The following is a 20,986-nucleotide window of genomic DNA, read 5'->3' on the forward strand; positions in this document are numbered from 1 at the left end:
CAATAACAGAGTCTGAATGAAGCTCAGGTGTTGATGCTGCTCACTGATTGGACGCTTGCTTTCAGCTCTGCTCTCAGTCTTTACTGCACAGGTGAAGGTAGAAAGTGTGACTGGATCTATAGACTGGAAACAGAGAAACATGCTGAACATTTGAAGCTTTGCAGCAGAAATGTTCATGTTACAAATACAGCAGAGCTGATCTGGGATCAGTGTGTTCACACCTGCAGCTACAACAAGGTTTCATGTCTCCACACGTCAGCATGTGAACTTTACTCTGACTCAGTCTGAGCAGTCAGACGGCATATTTTTAAAGTTAACACATCAGCACACACAGAGCTGAGCCCCTCCCACCTGTGCTGAGTTTCAGGTGGAGCCCCGCCTCCTTCCAGGAAGCAGCTCACCTGTGTGTCCGTGTTTAGTGTCCAGGTGTGGAGTGGAGCTTGTTGTTGGTGTGAAGAAACTGTAAGTTTGCTTTGTTTCCTCCTTTAACAGTTTGTCTTTAGGAACTTTACTGTTTGTTCAGCTCGTGTTTGATTTCTTCACACAACAAACTGTGTGTGTTTGTATTTCCGGTCTCTCCATTAAAGTCAGTGTGTAATGTTTCCTGGCTAACATCAGCTGTGTGCAGCTTAGTTCAGCACAAATCTGCCGCTCCATAGTTCACGGTAACGGACTCACAGCTGGACCAACGAGGCCGAGTGTGTCCGCCACTCTGAGCTACGTTCGTGTTTGTGTACTTGTAGTTTGTACTTTGAGTTCACTCAGAGCCCACAGAGGACGCAGCGTACGTGATGACGTCACAGCCCTTTACCTCCTTTACTGTCACTGTGATTAATATTTACACAGGAGACACCTGCAGAGCTCTGACGCTGAGCTAGCACACAGCATGCTAACGCTAAGCTAACGTTCAGCTAACACTAAGCTAACGCTAAGCTGGCCAAGAACCCAGAGTGACGTAAAGCTGAGTAAACACTGACCCCAGACCAGCACCGTGATAAAGTGAGCTGCTGCTGCTGAACTTGAACAGGTAACAAAGTGATGAGCAGTCAGGCTGCAGGTTTCTACCTGTTCATGTTTCTACAGTAGAATCACTTTGAAGTGTCTTTGTGCTGTTTCATCTTTGATTTGTGTTCATAAACACTCAGAGAAACATCACGTGACCTCATCAGGATCTGTGTTGGTGTGTGGGGCTGTACCTCAGCTTTATGTTGTTACATGCTCATTTGTTCATTTTACACAGTAACATCAAAGTAATGTTATGAGGAGTAATGAAGTAACGTACTCCATTACTTTTAATCAAAGTGTTCTGTGTAATATGTGTAATAATGACTGTTTTGAGTAATGACCAACACTGATCACAACAAAGAGGAAATGCCTCCAACATGCACAAACATTTGAGCCACAACATGCAGTTAATGTGCACAAATGTCTTTGATATGCTGCTCAGTGATGGTGGTGACTGTCAGAGCAGAGCTACTGAGAATCAATAAGTAATATCAATGATGGGATCAGAATCACTAAATTCTTCTCATCCCTGTCAGTATCATACATGTGCTGTATAATGTGATAAATGTAGAGGTGCTGGCTGTTCTCTCACTCTGCTGTTTAGCTGTAAAGGACGCCTCCCTGCCTTTGTCTCATTCATGACCTTTAATAGTCTCTTCTAACATGCAGAGATCTGTATGATCTGTTTCATAGAGTCTAACCAGCCTGTACAGGTAACAACAACAGTCACTGCATCACTGACACACAAACGTCATCTCTGTCAATAACAACATTCATACATGGAATAAAAACACATCAGTGGATCATTGCTGGAGCTGATGTTTGTGCTCCTGGTGCAAAGGCTCTCAGTTTCCTCCTTGAAATAACATCAGTGGTGGGTCAGCGACATGCTTTCTTTCCCTCTCAGGTTTAAATATCTGGGACTCTCCACCGTTTGGTTTTAGAGCTGAAGAAGCTTCTCAGATGAAACGTCTTCCAGAAACTTAAAGACGTCTCTTTTCTCTCCAAGCTCCTTAGATCACATGACCTGGATGACTGAACCTACAGACACATTGACCTGGTTTCATGGTCACATGACAGGTCAGAGGTCAGCGACTGTAACTCAGTTCCTCCTGTTAATGTGAACTCACTGAGTGTTTGTGGTTTATCTCTCAGACTGACTGAAGACGATGATGGAGGAAGAGGAGGACAGAGCAGAGTCTGCAGGGTCCAGCTGTCCGTCTGTGAGGAGTGACGGGTCCAAAGATCTAAATCCAGACTTCAGTGCTGAACCTGGAGCAACGAGGTCAGAGAGCTGAACTCACTGAGTAACAGAAATAATTCTGCACTGACATTATAATCAGTGTTGACTCTGGTTGATTGTCTGACTGTGTTTGTGAGCTGAGAGGAAATGAAAATGAGTTTGTAACAAAAATCAGTTTTGTCCAGTTTTCCTGTAAAAAGCTGAACTCTAATCTAAGAGGATGTTACTGACAGGAAACAGCTGCATTATCTGCAGTCTGTGTGACCACAGCTGCTTCAATCATGTTTGTGTCTGCAGAGGTCAGAGGTCACAGTCTGCAGGGTCCAGCTGTCCGTCTGTGAGGAGTGACCGGTCCAAAGGTAGCATTCCAGACTTCAGTGGTGAACCTGGAGCAACGAGGTCAGAGAGCTGTGATGACTCCTTTACATGTTTGTGTTTCCTGGATAAATATGACCTGAAACATCCTCAGATTGTTACAAAGATTCATTAAAACGAAAACAATGAAAGAGAAAAGATCCAAATGTTCGACTTGGTCATTTGCTGTTTGAGGACAGTGATGCTCATATCTGTGGGGAAAGTGTGACCTGAGTGGGTTCATGTTTGTCTTTAAAGAACAGAGCTGCTCTGATTCTCTTTGTGTCTGATCTGTTAAACAGTCTGAGAGGTCACACAGAGACCCAGCAGCTAAAGCCTGGATCATACTGGCTGCTGTTACTCCATCAGGACAACACTGAACCACAGTGGTGTGGATGTAGTGGATAAATCCCACCATACTGATGCTCAGAGTTAACCACAGGGAACAAAACCAGATGTTACCTTCAGATTGTGACCTTTGGAGTGGACGATGCAGATTTCAATAGAGAATAAATGTTGTTGTTTTTCAGCTGTGAAGAAAGAATCTAATTTTCTGAACTTAAGAATTTATGATGCTGGAAACAACATGGAGACTATAACACAACATTTCCACTGTGTTCATAGAATGAATGTAAAACTGTCAGACATTCATTAAATATGCAAAATGTCTACAGAAGCATCAGAGGGTCAGACGTGAAGCACTCAGTGATTTTGATCAAATGACTCATCAGTTATTGATCTGTACTACACTGATCTACCACGTTAGTAAAGCTGGTGTTCTGGTGGTGGAGGGAGACTCGGATCATGTTCTGGTTTTGGAGCAGTGATCTGCTGATGGTTCAGTTTGATGAGCTTCTTCAAAATCATCCCTGACATCACCACTGAAAGGACGTCCATGAAAACAGACTGAAAATTACTGATATGTTCACAATCTGAGAGTTTAAAACTTGACAGACTTGATTCAGATGAAGTTATTTGAGCAGAAACTCCTGGATCTTTATCCTGTGTTGATCTAATCCTTCATGGTTCCTCCACAGAGTGGAGCAGCAGAGCTCAGAGGTTCCCAGTGGTCAGTCTGCCCAGCAGCATCAAACACAGCTGGACTCCATATTTATGGTCTGTACATGTACAACAACTACTTTAATATTAATAATAATGCATTTATTTATAGGTCCCTTTCAGAACACCAAGGACTCTGTGGACTAAATGACCAAAAGAAAACAAACTTTGAAATCAGACGGTGCAAATGTGATCACAGGGAAACATTTTAAACATCGAGGCTTTAAACAAAAACCAAAGTGAAACAGTTTGTAGTCGAGATCAGTGGGAATGAAGCTGAATAACTGTTTCTTCAATAACTTTGAGCAATAAATGACAAATATGATGGAAATTAGCAGCATTAGCACTTACTAATGATGTGAGCTGACACTCGGCTGTATTGAGACGACCACATTAGGTGGTCCTCAACTGTAATGGAAACCAGTGGATCCAGTCCAGTCGTGGCGACCTGTGGCGAGTCGATCTGAGCAGCTACTAATGGAAACAGGGCCACAGATGTGTTTGTGCTTAATAACAGTGAATCACATGAGTTTTACATTACAGTTAAAATCTCATGTTGTTTGTTAAAGTGTGCAGTTCAGGGTGTGTTACTAAAACACTTTCCAAAGACCCAGCCCCCATAAAAAGCAGCCAATCAGCTCCTAAGAGTTACACACCCACACATATCTATCAGGTTAACTCTGGTCTAACACACTTGGATTTAGCTTGAAGAATGTTCCGGTACGAGGACTGAAAATGATTTAATAAGCAGCCAATGTCCAAAGAACAACTTTGACACACCTTCATAAAACCTGCAGAGCACTTAAAAAAGAAAAACTAGCTGAAAGTCTGGCTGCTCTTATGAAAAGTACAGAGAAATTATGGGTCGCTCAACGCTTGTGCATAATATAGGAGTTTAAATAAATCTAAAGAATAACTCAAAGTCCTACAATCATACTGATAAAGTCATCTACAGCTAACTATCCAAGTGGATTTGTTTAAGACAGCTCCATCTGCTGGTGGCCCTCTGCAGGTGCATGAAAGGGGCGTGTTTATAGTGAAAGTAGTAGAGAAAGTAAACCCCACGGGAAGGAGGAGGACTCTCAGCAGCTTCCAGCTCATATTCAGACATTTGACTTCTCACTGAAAGCAGCAAGTTTGAGTGTCTGTACCTTAGTTAGAAGAGATAACATGTCAGTAGTAATTAGAGTTGATTGAGCAATGCTGTCCTTGTAATGTAGTTTATGATTTTTATGGACAAGTCCAGTTTTTCTGTAGAGCCTCTCAAGTTGGTGACAGCAGCAGTGGAAGTTCACGTGTAAACCAGAGCAGCAAATCAGGTCCAAATGTGTTGTTCACAGTGAGTGGGATCATCATTGGCTGCTATGTTAACCTCCTGCAGCAGGATGTGTTTGGTCAGAGAATGGATAGATCACGAAGTCATTGTTGAGTTTAGGGAGACAGTAGACAGTTGGAGGAGGTTCAGCCAGTTGACACACAGTAGATAAAATAACTGAAGGCAGGAGCAGACACCTGTATGACTTTCCACCTCTCACATAGATTATTTCCCTGGGCAGCGCCACAGGGCTGGTAGATGTAAACAAAGCTGGAGGAGAGGATTGATTCATCTGAGAAAAGTCACAGAGTTGTGTCTTGATGCTCAATCATCCAGGTACGTAAATCCCAAAAAGCTTGATTCTGTTCATCTGGATGTTTTCAGTGGGAGAAACGTTTCATCATCATCAGGTGACTTCTTCAGTCTCAGCTGACTGCAGGTTTCAATCTCATAAACAGGACATTTGTATGACTGAAACCAGCCCACTGAAGGAACAATGGGCTGGGAGGTCAGTTCATTGATCATTGGTACGCATATTGTCAGGACCATTGATCAATGGTTGTTGATCAATGGTCATGAGTCCAGTTCACAGAGAGCTGGGGAATGGCTGCAATCACAGCATGTAAGATGGTGACAAATGTACCCTTAGGCCCCTCCTCCATTCAGAGATGGTCTTTCCTTTTCACATAAATGGCCTCCTTGACTCCGCCCTCAAACCAGCGTTCACATTTACTCAGGACCTTCTTGATGTGAAGTTCTTCTGCTTCGCTGGCTGCTGTGTCTGTGGGGATGGTGTTTGTTCTGTGTTGTTGTGTCCTGATGACGCCCAGTTTGTGCTCCAGTGGATGATGAGAGTCAAACCTTAAATACTGATCTGTATGTGTAAACAGAGTGAACCTTTAAGACCAGTTGTCTGTACGATCAACTCAGTCACCTGAAACATCTCCAAGTTTCTGGCTTTGATCATCAACCTGTTGGTAGTTCAGCTCTGAACACCAGTGAAATGTTTCTCCCACTGAAATCGCTGCATTCATATGAACAGCATCAACGTTTTGGGATCATGGAGTTGTGGACAAAGTCTCAGTTAATCAGATAAAGTCAAACCTATAATTGGTAAAGAGTTCGTGGATGATATGCCCCTTGATGGTAAAGAAGTGGATGTTGTGTGGACTAAAGTTCAGAGTGGTGGGTCATTCATAAATATTCTGTTCCAGCTGCTGGAGGACAACATCATCACTTTTGTGAAGAACGAGCTGAAGAAGATCCAGAAGGCTCTGAATCCAAATAAGCCCCAGTGCTTGGAGTTTCAGAGGGAGGATGATGAGCAGAGGAGAAACAGCAGAGAGGCATTTGTGAAGATCACAGTGGACTTCCTGAGGAGAATGAAGCAGGAGGAGCTGGCTGACCGTCTGCAGAGACGTAAGAGGATTTATCTAAAGATTTAAGCTGCTGGATAAATGAGAGACTTGTGACACCAGTGTGTTCAGTCATTTCTCAGTGGGTCAGAAATTGTCATCAGCATTTTGTAAAATGTGATTGTTAAAGTTGTATTTTTATTATTATTATTCAGAACTTCCAGCCGCAGTTTGTCATCGTAAACTTAAATCCACCCTGAAGAAGAAGTTCCAGTGTGTGTTTGAGGGCATCGCTAAAGCAGGAAACCCAACCCTCCTGAATCAGATCTACACAGAGCTCTACATCACAGAGGGAGGGACTGCAGAGGTCAATGATGAACATGAGGTCAGACAGATTGAAACAGCATCCAGGAAACCAGACAGACCAGAAACAACCATCAGACAAGAAGACATCTTTAAAGCCTCACCTGGAAGAGACGAACCAATCAGAACAGTGCTGACAAAGGGAGTGGCTGGCATTGGGAAAACAGTCTTAACACAGAAATACAGCCTGGACTGGGCTGAAGACAAAGCCAACCAGGACATCCAGTTCATATTTCCATTCACTTTCAGAGAGCTGAATGTGCTGAAAGAGGAAAAGTTCAGCTTGGTGGGACTTGTTCATCACTTCTTTACTGAAACCAAAGAAGCAGGAATCTGCAGCTTTGAAGACTTCCAGGTTGTGTTCATCTTTGATGGTCTGGATGAGTGTCGACTTCCTCTGGACTTCCACAAAACTACAATCCTAACTGACCCTAGAAAGTCCACCTCAGTGGATGTGCTGCTGATAAACCTCATCAGGGGGAAACTGCTTCCCTCTGCTCGCCTCTGGATAACCACACGACCTGCAGCAGCCAATCAGATCCCTCCTGACTGTGTTGGCATGGTGACAGAGGTCAGAGGGTTCACTGACCCACAGAAGGAGGAGTACTTCAGGAAGAGATTCAGAGATGAGGAGCAGGCCAGCAGGATCATCTCCCACATCAAGACATCACGAAGCCTCCACATCATGTGCCACATCCCAGTCTTCTGCTGGATCACTGCTACAGTTCTGGAGGATGTGCTGGAAACCAGAGAGGGAGGACAGCTGCCCAAGACCCTGACTGAGATGTACATCCACTTCCTGGTGGTTCAGGCCAAAGTGAAGAAGGTCAAGTATGATGGAGGAGCTGAGACAGATCCACACTGGAGTCCAGAGAGCAGGAAGATGATGGAGTCTCTGGGAAAACTGGCTTTTGATCAGCTGCAGAAAGGAAACCTGATCTTCTATGAATCAGACCTGACAGAGTGTGGCATCGATATCAGAGCAGCCTCAGTGTACTCAGGAGTGTTCACACAGATCTTTAAAGAGGAGAGAGGACTGTACCAGGACAAGGTGTTCTGCTTCATCCATCTGAGTGTTCAGGAGTTTCTGGCTGCTCTTCATGTCCATCTGACCTTCATCAACTCTGGACTCAATCTGCTGGAACAACAACAAACAACCTCCCAGAAGTCTGAAACAGGAGAATCTGCAGAGAAACACTTCTACCAGAGTGCTGTGAACAAGGCCTTACAGAGTCCAAATGGACACCTGGACTTGTTCCTCCGCTTCCTCCTGGGTCTTTCCCTGCAGACCAATCAGACTCTCCTACGAGCCCTGATGACACAGACAGGAAGTAACTCACAGACCAATCAGGAAACAGTCCAGTACATCAAGGAGAAGCTCAGTGAGAATCTGTCTGCAGAGAAAAGCATCAATCTGATCCACTGTCTGAATGAACTGAATGATCGTTCTCTAGTGGAGGAGATCCAACAATACAGGACTTCAGGAAGTCTCTCCACAGGTAAACTGTCTCCTGCTCAGTGCTCAGCTCTGACCTTCATCTTACTGTCATCAGAAGAAGATCTGGATGAGTTTGACTTCAAGAAATACTCCGCTTCAGAGGAGGCTCTTCTGAGAATGCTGCCAGTGGTCAAAGCCTCCAACAAAGCTCTGTGAGTAAACATGTTGTCATCGCTTCATTGTTAAAATCATGGGAAATAAATCAGAAATGCTGAGTTCAAAGAGCACTGTAACATTTTTTAAAATAGTAAATTAAATGATCATCAGTCACTCGGTAAATATATGGTAGTTTTAATGTTTCACTCCAGCATTTCTAAAACACACTTTGTTCTGTAACTCTTATCAAAGGACAATCCAGACCCAGCCTATAAGAACATGAGCTCTGATGCTTCAGCCCCTCTGACAGGTTTATTATCCTCAGCTTGTTCACTTGTCTCCAACTCCAGGAGTTTGGTTGTTTTATTCTAAAGCACAAACTTCACCTGCCAGACTTCACCTACATCTTTTTCTGATGTTCATAATTTAAGTTCAAGTTTGTATCTCACTTTCAGTGCACACCCTCCCTTTTTAAATATAAATCTCTGCTGTGCTGTCATGTTTTCATCCTGTATGGAGGGAGAAACTCGGTCTTCATTACTGAAATTGCCTCTAAGGTCGTGTTTCTTGTCAGTAACCATATGTAACTGTAAGGCTTCCATAACCAGTGTTATCACAGAATTACAGTGGGTTCACTCTGGGTCCTCTACAGTTTCTTCCCACTGTCCACAGACATGCAGTTAGGTTACCTGGTGATCTAAACTTCATGCAGGTGTGAGTGAGAGTGGTTGTCTGTCCCTCTGTGGGCTTAGTGGAAGAGACTGGATGGATCTCTGCTTTGTCTTTGATATATGCTGACAGCAAACATTCTCCATGAAGTCTGCATTTCAGCTCATCTCCTTTATACACACCTTTAACAGGAAGAGTTTTATACAGCTAGTGTTTAAAATCAAGTGTTATTCACAATACACAGGTAATGAGCATGATTATTGAATTACTAAAATTTTCTAAAATAATTGTTTTAGTTAATATTGTATGACAGTGTACACAGAATTATTAGCTCAGTAGGCAGAGTGGTCGCCCCATGATCATAAGGTCAGGGGTCGAATCCACCGAATAGTTACCTTGTGGTACCCCTGAGCAAGGTACCATCAAGGTACCAATCATGTGCACTGGACTGGTAGCACTCATAGTCTCATAGGTTTAAATAAATTTTTTTAAAAAAGGGTTCAACATATAAACAAATTTAATTTGATCACATATATTGTTTGTTTTTTTTTGTTTTTGTTTTTTTCCTTTCTCTCTCAGACTGAGCAGCTGTAACGTCTCAGAGAAAGGCTGTGAAAATTTGCTGTCAGTGGTCAGCTCCCAGTCCTGTAGTCTGAGAGAGCTGGACCTGAGTACCGACAGCCTGAAGGCTTCAGCAGTAAAGCTTCTGTCTGCTGCAGTGGAGAGTCCACATGCCAAACTGAATGTTCTGAGGTCAGATCAATTTGTATTATGTTTAGTTCTGTTTGTTTATGTGTTTGATGTTTGTTTTTGTTTATGTCTTTATCCAGTTATCCTTGTTTCATAGCATTTTTATTCATTTCAAAGTTAAACGGAAGTTTTACTAACCTGCTCAGCACAAGACAATAAGCTATTGCACCTTGATTACACTTTAACAACAATCTTTATTCATGTTTTTATCTTCAGACTTAACATCTGTGAACTCTCAGAGGAAAACTGTGAAGCTCTGTCCTCAGTTCTCAGCTCGCAGTCCTCTAGTCTGACAGAGCTGGACCTGAGTATCAGAAAGCTGCAGGATTCAGGAGTGAAGCTTCTGTCTGCTGGACTACAACGTTTAAACTGTAAACTGAATACTCTGAGGTCAGATCAGAAAACATTTAGTTTTTAGCATTATTAATTAAAGTTCATACATATGATGTTGTATCTTAGTATGTTTATGTTTCCTTTAAAAATAGAAAGTCAACATTTAATGTTGTGAAATGTATTAACAAACTCTACATGAGTACTTGTTTTTAGATTGTCTTTTATTTTTCAGACTGAGTGGCTGTAACCTGTCAGAGAGAAGCTGTGAAGCTCTGTCCTCAGTCCTCAGCTCCCAGTCCTCCAGTCTGAGAGAGCTGGACCTGAGTAACTCTGACCTGCAGGATTCAGGAGTGAAGCTTCTGTCCGCTGGACTAAAGAGTTCACAGTGTGCAGTGGAAACTCTCAGGTCAGGATTCAAACTTTTCCACAGATGATCATTTGAAATGTGAATTATATTATTGTATAAACAGGTAACTTTTACAGCTGTCAAGTGAACTTTTATTCACATTTGAGTGGATAATTGGACTCTGAATTACTAAAAGTTGTTATAGTCATGTCTTTGTTTATTTAAAAAAATACTTCACGTACTGCCTAATTTAAAGATTTAGGCTCCTTTGGGCCCATAATATATATATTTGATTTCTTTGTGAATGAAATTAGGAGGATATTGGCGACTGCTGATTGGCTCGCTGTTTGTTTTTTATTCACAGTACTTAATTTTAAAGGCTGATTTCTCAAAATGAGATGTTTATCTTTTCTTCTACAACACGTGGAGCCACCAAATCTTCTTGCTTGATTTATACATTACAGTTTGATTTAAAGAATATTAGACTCGTAACATAATAAATATATTTATTTCACTTCTTCTTGAGAGAAAGAAAGGGAGGACTGGGTGAGCTCCAGTGGTTCATCCCAGCAGAGAGAGCGGCACACTGGGCTGCAAATGATCACAGTAGTAATGGCCATAGTTTGATAAAACAGGCAGTCTTACCCTGTAGATAATACAGGGTTCTGGTGCCGATGTGGGGGAGGGGAGTCGCCCGGTACTAACTACATACTACTAACTACCTCATCCAGATGTCTTCCCTACTAAACCTGATAAGAAGTAACTGCAGTAGCCTTATAGGTCAAATCAGTTTCACCTGTTAAAGTTAGCTCCACTATTAATTAGGGGTGGGGGAAAAAATCGATACTGTGTAGTATCGTGATATTTTGTTTGCTAATAATGTATCGATACAGGGACAGCAGAAATCGATATTTTGTTACAAACAATTTTTTCTCTGAAGTCAACATGCTCTGGAGTCAGAGCATGTTGACTTCAGAGCATGTTGATCCTTTTTCTGAGCAACAATCCTGACATTCCTTCACTGTCCAAATGTGTTTAACTTTTTTTTTGGCAGCAATAAACATGACAGTTTACTTATTTTAATTTAAGACATGTTTAATTTTAATTAAGTTTGAAACTTTTTTATTTAATGTAAAATTATATTTTTTTTTAAATTTACTTTCAAATTCTTCAGTTGCTGAAGGGGCTGCATAGTTTTCATAAATTGCATAGTTCAGAATAGCTATAATTGTACCAGATGGTTGCATTCAGTTAAGTTGGACTAGACTGTAATACAAACCGTTCAGTTTGTCAACAATAAAACTGACTGAAATGAGAGAAAGACTGAGTGTGAGACTTTGATATTAGATAAAATGAATATTGATAAAGTTTACCTTTATGTGCAGAATTTAAATATCGCAAAATATTTTAAAAAATCGCAATAATATCGTATCGTGCGTTAAGTATTGTGATAATATCGTATCGCGAGTTGTATGGTGATTCCCACCTCTACTATTAATGGTGTCACTTGTTATTTCTGGGATGAGTTTAGTAGCCTGAACAGCTGCTTAAAGGAAAGTAATTAAATAATAATAATAAAAATAACCTAAGTCCGGGGGAACCTGCAAGAGCTGTTTGCACAAAGAATAATGCTCAGACTTTGAGGTTTTATCGTTTTACACAAGGTTTAAAAATGAATGTCCACAATTGAATTGCAGAAATTGTTATTGAGCTAATACTGATGTAGTTGTTATCTTTGGTAAGGAGAGGTTGGAGGAAGGATGAGCACAGTCAGGCCTAAAGATGCTCTTAATAATAATAATGGATTGCATTTATATAGCGCTTTTCGAGACCCTCAAAGACCCTTTACAATCCCACTACAGGGAGTGCAGAATTATTAGGCAAGTTGTATTTTTGAGGAATAATTTTATTATTGAACAACAACCATGTTCTCAATGAACCCAAAAAACTCATTAATATCAAAGCTGAATGTTTTTGGAAGTAGTTTTTAGTTTGTTTTTAGTTTTAGCTATTTTAGGGGGATATCTGTGTGTGCAGGTGACTATTACTGTGCAGAATTATTAGGCAACTTAACAAAAAACAAATATATACCCATTTCATTTATTTATTTTTACCAGTGACACCAATATAACATCTCCACATTCACAAATATACATTTCTGACATTCAAAAACAAAACAAAAACAAATCAGCGACCAATATAGCCACCTTTCTTTGCAAGGACACTCAAAAGCCTGCCATCCATGGATTCTGTCAGTGTTTTGATCTGTTCACCATCAACATTGCGTGCAGCAGCAACCACAGCCTCCCAGACACTGTTCAGAGAGGTGTACTGTTTTCCCTCCTTGTAAATCTCACATTTGATGATGGACCACAGGTTCTCAATGGGGTTCAGATCAGGTGAACAAGGAGGCCATGTCATTAGTTTTTCTTCTTTTATACCCTTTCTTGCCAGCCACGCTGTGGAGTACTTGGACGCGTGTGATGGAGCATTGTCCTGCATGAAAATCATGTTTTTCTTGAAGGATGCAGACTTCTTCCTGTACCACTGCTTGAAGAAGGTGTCTTCCAGAAACTGGCAGTAGGACTGGGAGTTGAGCTTGACTCCATCCTCAACCCGAAAAGGCCCCACAAGCTCATCTTTGATGATACCAGCCCAAACCAGTACTCCACCTCCACCTTGCTGGCGTCTGAGTGGGACTGGAGCTCTCTGCCCTTTACCAATCCAGCCACGGGCCCATCCATCTGGCCCATCAAGACTCACTCTCATTTCATCAGTCCATAAAACCTTAGAAAAACCAGTCTTGAGATATTTCTTGGCCCAGTCTTGACGTTTCAGCTTGTGTGTCTTGTTCAGTGGTGGTCGTCTTTCAGCCTTTCTTACCTTGGCCATGTCTCTGAGTATTGCACACCTTGTGCTCTTGGGCACTCCAGTGATGTTGCAGCTCCAAAATATGGCCAAACTGGTGGCAAGTGGCATCTTGGCAGCTGCACGCTTGACTTTTCTCAGTTCATGGGCAGTTATTTTGTGCCTTGTTTTTTCCACACGCTTCTTGCGACCCTGTTGACTATTTTGAATGAAACGCTTGATTGTTCGATGATCACGCTTCAGAAGCTTTGCAATTTTGAGACTGCTGCATCCCTCTGCCAGATATCTCACTATTTTTGACTTTTCTGAGCCTGTCAAGTCCTTCTTTTGACCCATTTTGCCAAAGGAAAGGACGTTACCTAATAATTATGCACACCTGATATAGGGTGTTGATGTCATTAGACCACACCCCTTCTCATTACAGAGATGCACATCACCTAATATGCTTAATTGGTAGTAGGCTTTCGAGCCTATACAGCTTGGAGTAAGACAACATGCATGAAGAGGATGATGTGGACAAAATACTCATTTGCCTAATAATTCTGCACTCCCTGTATTCATTCACTCTCACATTCACACACTGGTGGAGGTAAGCTACAGTTGTAGTGGTAGGTTAGGTTTTGCCCAAGGACAAAATGACCAAGACAGAGAGAGCTGGCTCATCAGACAGACAAGCTCATCTTGTAACCTACTGGTTCGCTGGTCAGCACACCAGCTGACTAGCGAACCGGCTAACTAGCACACCAGCTAACTAGCACACCGGCTAACTAGCAAATCAGCTAACTAGCAGACCAGCTAACGGCAGCCACAAGCTGAAGGACGATTAAATGTAGTGGAGATATCAGAGATGACACTGGTGTGTCCGATTCACTCTTTAGCACTCTGGTCACTCCGGTGTGTCAGCCAGAACACCACTGAAGGCCAAATGATCCCAGCATGTGGAATAAAGAGCTTAAGGTTTGGTTTGAGACACTTTATTCTTTCACTGATTGATTCTTGCGGCTGTGATCATGTGTGTGGTTTCTTACAAAAAGGAAGTACACAATACAAATACATGACAAATAAGATGAATAGATAAGTTACATATCCAGTTATATGTACGTACATCAGTATAGCTAATATAGCCATATATAAGGACAAAGATCACAGTACTATAATGCAGTAATGTTAAACACAAAGGTGTATATCTACATAAATCTGTCCTATCAGTGATCAGGGTACTGTAGTATACTTCCACTACATAAACTATAGAAACTAAACGACATTAGTGTGACTTTAAGTTACCATCAGTACAGACGAACTGATGGTAGTTGTACAAAATAAAGGCATTGCAATTATTGTGAAGGGCTTCCGGTTAAACTAAGATCAGCTGATTACCTCATAACAAATTGTTTGCTATAGAACGCAGCTCCCACTCTTCATTAATATCATGTACTGTAACTCCCAGGTAACCATGGTTACCCAGCCACGCCCAGTAGTCTCCAGAGAGACCAACAGCTGGTGCACGTTGTAACGCTGTGGCTTTCATAGTCTCTCCTTTTTCTACAGCTCATGTGTTCTTCTTGTGATGGTGCGTCTTGAGGGAGGCTCATACATGCCGTCATTTGTTGATCCTAAGAACGTTCCTCAGACCGACTTCTTCAACAACACTAATCAGCCTGCAGTTTGTAGCTACTCACTTCACTGTGGTGTTTGTTAGCTTGTCTTTCTTTGGTTTTATCCTGACTCCTCCCACAAGCTGATCCTACGTAGTCTGCCCAAGCCTCCCACCTCTGTTTGTTTGGGTGGTTTGTTTGCTGCCATCAACAGCGTGTAATGCATTTAAGTGATACTTCAGACATGAAGTACTGCGACAATAAAAAACTCAACTTTGCTTAAAAATAACTTTAGTTGTATCAACACTGCCCTCTGGAATAATTAGACTTTGGTGACAAACTGATGTGATCTCCATGTTTCCTTTGTTGGACTGTGGGCGAGTGTCAGAACTGAATGTACTGAGTAACATGTGGAGTTTAAATATGTGTCAGTTCCAGTTTTAGAGCTCTAAAGTGCAGCTATCATGTTAGGAATATGTTAGGAATAGACAGGAACACTGAGCACACTGAGGTCAAATCTTTATTTATCCAGTTCATCTGTAGGCTGAGCTCAGTCCATCCATTTAGTGAAATGATGTTTAAAGGTCTCCTTGTTCTGTGAGCGTGCACAGATCCTGAAGCAGAAAGCCTGGGTTAACAGAGAAATGATCATCACTGTGATGATGCTCACCATCTCTGACTGGGATTTGAGGTTTTGTCAAAGCAGCAAAGAAAGCCTGGCTATGTTGGACTGGGTGTGGAAGCAGCTCCCAGTTTGAGTTCAGGAGACAGACACCCTCTCTACTTTGACGATCAGCTTCAAACTTTCCTTTTTGATAAAACTTATAGTTAGAGCTGGATCAGGTGACCCTGAACCATCACTTAGTTATGCTGCTATAGAGATGGATAACAGATGGATTGTTGTTTTGTGTGTCTGCAGTCTGTCAGGCTGTCTGATCACAGAGGAAGGCTGTACTTCTCTGGCCTCAGCTCTGACCTCCAACTCCTCCCATCTGAGAGAGCTGGACCTGAGCTACAATCATCCAGGTCCCTCAGGAATGAAGCTGCTGTCGGCTGGACTGAAGGATCCAGGCTGGAGACTGGACACTCTCAGGTATGGAGAGAATGTCTGATATAGGAGGAAGAGCTGGAATCATTTCCTGTGTCTTTCACTCACTTCCTGTTTGTTTCCTGCAGATGAGACATGAACAATCACACATGCAGGAATATTTTCAGGGACAGACACACTAGTCTAGCTGGATAGTACATGGATATTTATGTAGGGGGTCTTCAAGGAGTCTGTTTGCAGGAACATTAATGATAACTGATAAGTCATGTTGAGAGTTTCATTAAAAGTAGACTTACAGTTAGGTAATATTTGGACAGAGACAACATTTTGTAACTTTAGATACAAGTATCAGCCATGTGTGTGTTTCCCATGCTGTATGTCCACAGTCACAGTGACAGTCAGTGACACTGACAGAAGGATGAAACAAGGCTGTGAATCATTTCAGTCTGTGTGTGTGACAAAGAGGCAGACAGGAGCAGCTAACATTTGGAAATGGAAGCTTACTGGAAACACTACATTCACGGCTGAATTCACAATAGATTTGTTCTCAAGTGCACATTTAGCAGCTAATGCTAATACTGTTTTCCCTTTGCTTTCTACAGCAGCTATTGCTAAGTAGGCCACTTTGCTCCGCTAAGGATTTGTGTGACCATGATGGAGACTCTGATAAGCTAATGCTGCTAAGCTAATGCTGTTTATGGGCCCTGTTAGAATCAATATTTCATTCTCATTCTGTTGTTTGAGAACAATATTAACGTTTCACATCATTATAACACAAGAGAAAAGGGTATTGGCATTAGCTACTAGTGCTTATTCACCTCAAATTACCTTTAGCTGCTAATGGCAGCCTACTTAGCATTAACTCCTCACTAATATAATGCTAATTTACATCAAATTAGCATTAACTGCTCATATTGTTATAAGGAAAGAGAAAACGGTATTAGCATTTGCTGCTAATAATTATTCACCCCTAATTAGAATAAGCCGCTAAAAGCAGCCAACTTAGCATTAATTCCTCACTTTGTTGTTACCCAACGGAAAAGAGTATTAGTATTAGCTACTATCATTTTTAATAAGTAAGAGAAAACAGTATTAGCAGTAGCGCATAATGCTAATTCACGTCAACGTAGTATTAGTTAATAATGGCAGCCTACTTAGCATTAACTGCTCACTAATATAATGCTAATTCGCATCAAATTAGCATTAGCTGCTCAAGTTGTTATAAGGAAAAAGAGAAAACGGTATTAGTATTAGCTGCTAATAATTATTCACCCCTAATTAGAGTTAGCCCCTAATGGCAGTCTACTTAGCATTAACTCCTGACATTGTTATAATGCAGGGGAAAAGAGTTACCATTATCGGATAATGCTAATTCTCATCAAATTAGCATTAGTTAATAACGGTAGACTTCATATCATTAGCTGCTGTCATTCTTACAAAGCAAACAGTATGAGCATTAGCTGTTAATCCTTTTTCATCTAAAATTAGAATTAGCCACTAATGGCGTATTGTTAAAAAGTAAGAAAAAACATTGTTAGCATAAGCGGATAATGCTAATTCATCTCAAATTAGTATTAGCTAATAATGGCACCTGCTTAGCATTAGCTGGTCACATTGTTATAAGGCAAGAAAATATGGTATTAGCATTAGCTGCCAATTTCTATTTATCTAAAATTAGCATTAGCCACTAATGGTAGCCTATAGCAAAAACTTCTTAATGCTAAATGAAGTTAATTAATGCTAAGTAGGTTTAACTGAAATTAAAGTAGTGTTAGCATTAGCTGCTGATATTGTTAAAAGGTAAGATAAAACATTGCTAGCAGCAGCGGATAATGCTAACACACATAATAATTAGCATTACCTAATAATGGCAGCCTTCTTAGCATTAGCTGCTCATATTGTTATAATGCAAGGGAAAAGAGTTGGCAAAAACAGTGTTAGCATTAGTGGATAATGCTAATTCACCTAAATTAGCATTAGCTAATAATGGCTACGTACTTAGCATTACCTACTAATATTGATATAAAGCAAGAAAATATGGTATTAGCATTAGCTTCTAATGCTTTCTCATCTAAAATTAGAATTAGCCACTAATGGCATCCTATTTAGCATTAACTCTTCACATCGCAAGGGAAAAATTAGAATTCAATAAAAAAAAAAAGTGTTCACATTAGCTACTTGTATTGTTAAAAAGTAAGAAAAAACATTGTTAGCATAAGGGGATAATGCTAATTCACCTCAAATTAGTATTAGCTAATAACGGCAACCTACATAGCATTAGCTGGTCACATTGTTATAAAGCAAGAAAATATGGTATTAGCATTATCTGCCAATTCCTATTCACCTAAAATTAGCATTACCTGCTAATGGCAGTCTACTTAGCATTAACTCCTCACTAATGTGATGCTAATTCACATTAAATTAGCTTTAGCATTAGCTACTAGCATCAGCCTACCTAGCACTAGCTGCTCACATTGTTAAAAGGGAAGAGAATACGATATTAGCATTAGCTGGTAATATTTATTCACCCCTAATTAGAATTAGCCACTAATGGCAGCATACTTAGCGTTAACTCCTCACATCGTTGTAATGCAAATGAGGCTAACTTGCATTAAATTAGACTGCTGTTATTAGCTAATGCTATTTAGCAGTAGCTGCTCACATTGTTATAAAGCAAAGGAAAACGATATGAGCATTAGGTTCTAATGCGTATTTGCCTTAAATTAGACGTAGGTGGGCAGCACGGTGGCACGATGGTTAGCACTGTTGCCGCACAGCAAGAAGGTCCTGAGTTCAATTCCACCATCAGGCCGGGGTCTTTCTGTGTGGAGTTTGCATGTTCTCCCCGTGTTTGCGTGGGTTCCCTCCGGGTACTCCGGCTTCCTCCCACCGTCCAAAGACATGCAGCTTGTGGGGATAGGTTAATTGGATAATCCAAATTGCCACTAGGTGTGAATGTGCGAGTGAATGTGAGTGTGAATGGTTGTCTGTCCCTGTGTGTTGGCCCTGCGACAGACTGGCGACCTGTCCAGGGTGTACCCCGCCTTTCGCCCTATGACAGCTGGGATAGGCTCCAGCGCCCCCCGCGACCCTGAAAAGGATAAGCGGAAGCGAATGGATGGATGGATGGATAGACGTAGGTGCTAATGGCGGCCTACTTAGCATTAGCAGCTCAGATGTTGTAATGCTAGGGAAAAGAGTGTTAGCATTAGCCGTTCACAATGTTATAAAGTTAAGGGAAATAGTGTTAGCATTAGTTAATAACGGCAGCCTATTTAGCATTAGCAGATAATGTTGACCTTGGCCCACTGGAAAAGTTCAGAACTAAAGATTTAGGAGTGTTTCTCGATAGCTCTTTCTCATTTGAGAAACAAATGAATTCTGTTATTAAAACCAGCTGTAAGGTTTATATTGTTGATTGTCATTTATGCTTAGAAATATTTACTCATATATGCTTAGAGTTGTATAATCGATTGCATGATGATAGAGGTTTGATCCTTAGTAGTCTGTAAAGACTCTGTGTGCCTTCCAGAGTGCTCTGGCATGCACACACCACTTGGGGCCATGAGAGAGGTCGTACCCTCTCTTACTGATTTATGGTGTAGGACAGGGGTCTCAAACTCAATTTAGCTGGGGGCCGCTGCAGGCAGAGTGTGGGTGAGGCTGGGCCGCATTAGGTTTTCCACAAGAAAGGCATGGTTAAAAAAATTCCAATCCTCTCAAATCTCTTTATTTTTATTTTTTAATACAAAATATGAAAAATAAATAAACAAATTAAGAATTAATAAGAAAATAAATCAATCTGTAATACATAAATAAAATAATAATAAGATATTTTTAGTCAGTGAACTTGTGTGTATCTTTCAGTCTTCTATATCTGCTGTATTTAGATTGAAATGTCTGTATTAACAGTTCTATAACCTTCTTCTGAACATGAATGGAACACTGTAGAAAATGAACTGTTCTTCTGAACATGGCTTCTCTTGCCTACTCCTTGCTGCTAGAGACCTGGCAGCGTTTCCTCTCGCATAGCCGAGCCAGATTTGGCCGGAGGGAGGAAGCAGTTGCGACCCTCAGTATGTCTTGAAGATGATCATCCGTAAGTCTGGACCTGTACTTGGACTTATTGAAGTTCAAAGTGGAGAAGAGCTTTTGGCACAAGTATGTGCTACCAAAAAGGCACATGGTCCGCTTGAACATTCGGGAAAGCCGAGGGAAACTAGGGCTCAAGTCTCTCAAAAATTGTCCAAGCTTGTCTGCTTTTCCACTCACCTCCCTGAACTCTGCTTTGAGTTCAGAGTTGCACTGCAGCTCAATGAGCTCCATTTGAAGCACAGAAGGGGCATCTTGCACATCAAAGGGGTCCGCAAAAATGTGAAAGGTGGCTCTGTGTGTCTTGAAGTCAGCAAATCTGTGATCAAATTCCTCCTGTAGCCTCAAAATGACATCAACATACTCGTCAGCACTGAATGGTGTGCCTGCATCCACGAGTGCCTTGCATGCTGGGAAATGGCAAAGGTTTGTCTGAGAGAGCTGAGCTTTCCAGAGCGCCAGTTTTGTGGAGAATGCTCTCACGTTGTCATAGGCAGCACTGACAAGTTGCCCCTGGCCTTGTAACGTCTTGTTCAGTACATTAAGCTCATGTGTCATATCAACAAGAAAAGCTGAGTCCATGAGCCATTTGGGATCAGTTAGCACAGGAACACTAACTCCATCCTTCTCCATGAAGGCTTCACTTCTGCTCTCAACTCAAAAAGTCTCTTTAATACATTTCCCCTGCTGAGCCAACGTACCTCAGTGAAGTCGAGCACATCCCCATATTCTGACTCCATTTCCTCTAAAAAAGCACAGAAGCTTCGGTGCTTTAAGCCCCTGGATCTGATTTGGTTGATGCATTTCACAACAATAGACATCACATTGTCAAACTTCAGGCATTTGCTGCAAAGGACCTGCTGATGGATGATGCAGTGCAGAGCAATGGCCTCCTCCACGCCTTCCTCTTCCAGTTTGTTTTGTGCCACCAGTCCATGTTTCCTCCCTGTCATTGATGGCGCTCCATCTGTTGTTATTCCAACAAACCTCTTCCATG

At 41.5% G+C, this 20,986-nt stretch overlaps 1 protein-coding gene across 1 annotated transcript; it reads left to right on the top strand.

Annotated features, from left to right (window-relative positions):
- Positions 1 to 2,559: 2,559 nt before the first annotated feature.
- Positions 2,560 to 17,554, top strand: LOC143413397 (protein NLRC3-like). The gene is made up of 8 exons (XM_076876356.1): positions 2,560 to 2,647; positions 3,640 to 3,718; positions 6,191 to 6,395; positions 6,547 to 8,344; positions 9,537 to 9,710; positions 9,924 to 10,097; positions 10,273 to 10,446; positions 15,769 to 17,554. The coding sequence occupies exons 2-8, from the start codon at positions 3,716 to 3,718 to the stop codon at positions 15,959 to 15,961; spliced, it is 2,721 nt and encodes a 906-aa protein (XP_076732471.1). The 5' UTR covers positions 2,560 to 2,647; positions 3,640 to 3,715; the 3' UTR covers positions 15,962 to 17,554.
- The last annotated feature ends 3,432 nt before the right edge of the window (positions 17,555 to 20,986 follow it).

The sequence above is a fragment of the Maylandia zebra genome, linkage group LG2 (assembly GCF_041146795.1).
Source record: "Maylandia zebra isolate NMK-2024a linkage group LG2, Mzebra_GT3a, whole genome shotgun sequence".
NCBI classification, from domain to species: Eukaryota; Metazoa; Chordata; class Actinopteri; order Cichliformes; family Cichlidae; genus Maylandia; species Maylandia zebra.

Excerpts from the sequence above, each read along its gene's own strand:
- LOC143413397 (XM_076876356.1), top strand. Across the intron at positions 6,396-6,546 it reads GGCTGACCGTCTGCAGAGAC|AACTTCCAGCCGCAGTTTGT; the intron begins GTAAGAGGATTT and ends ATTATTATTCAG. Across the intron at positions 10,447-15,768 it reads TGTGCAGTGGAAACTCTCAG|TCTGTCAGGCTGTCTGATCA; the intron begins GTCAGGATTCAA and ends GTGTGTCTGCAG.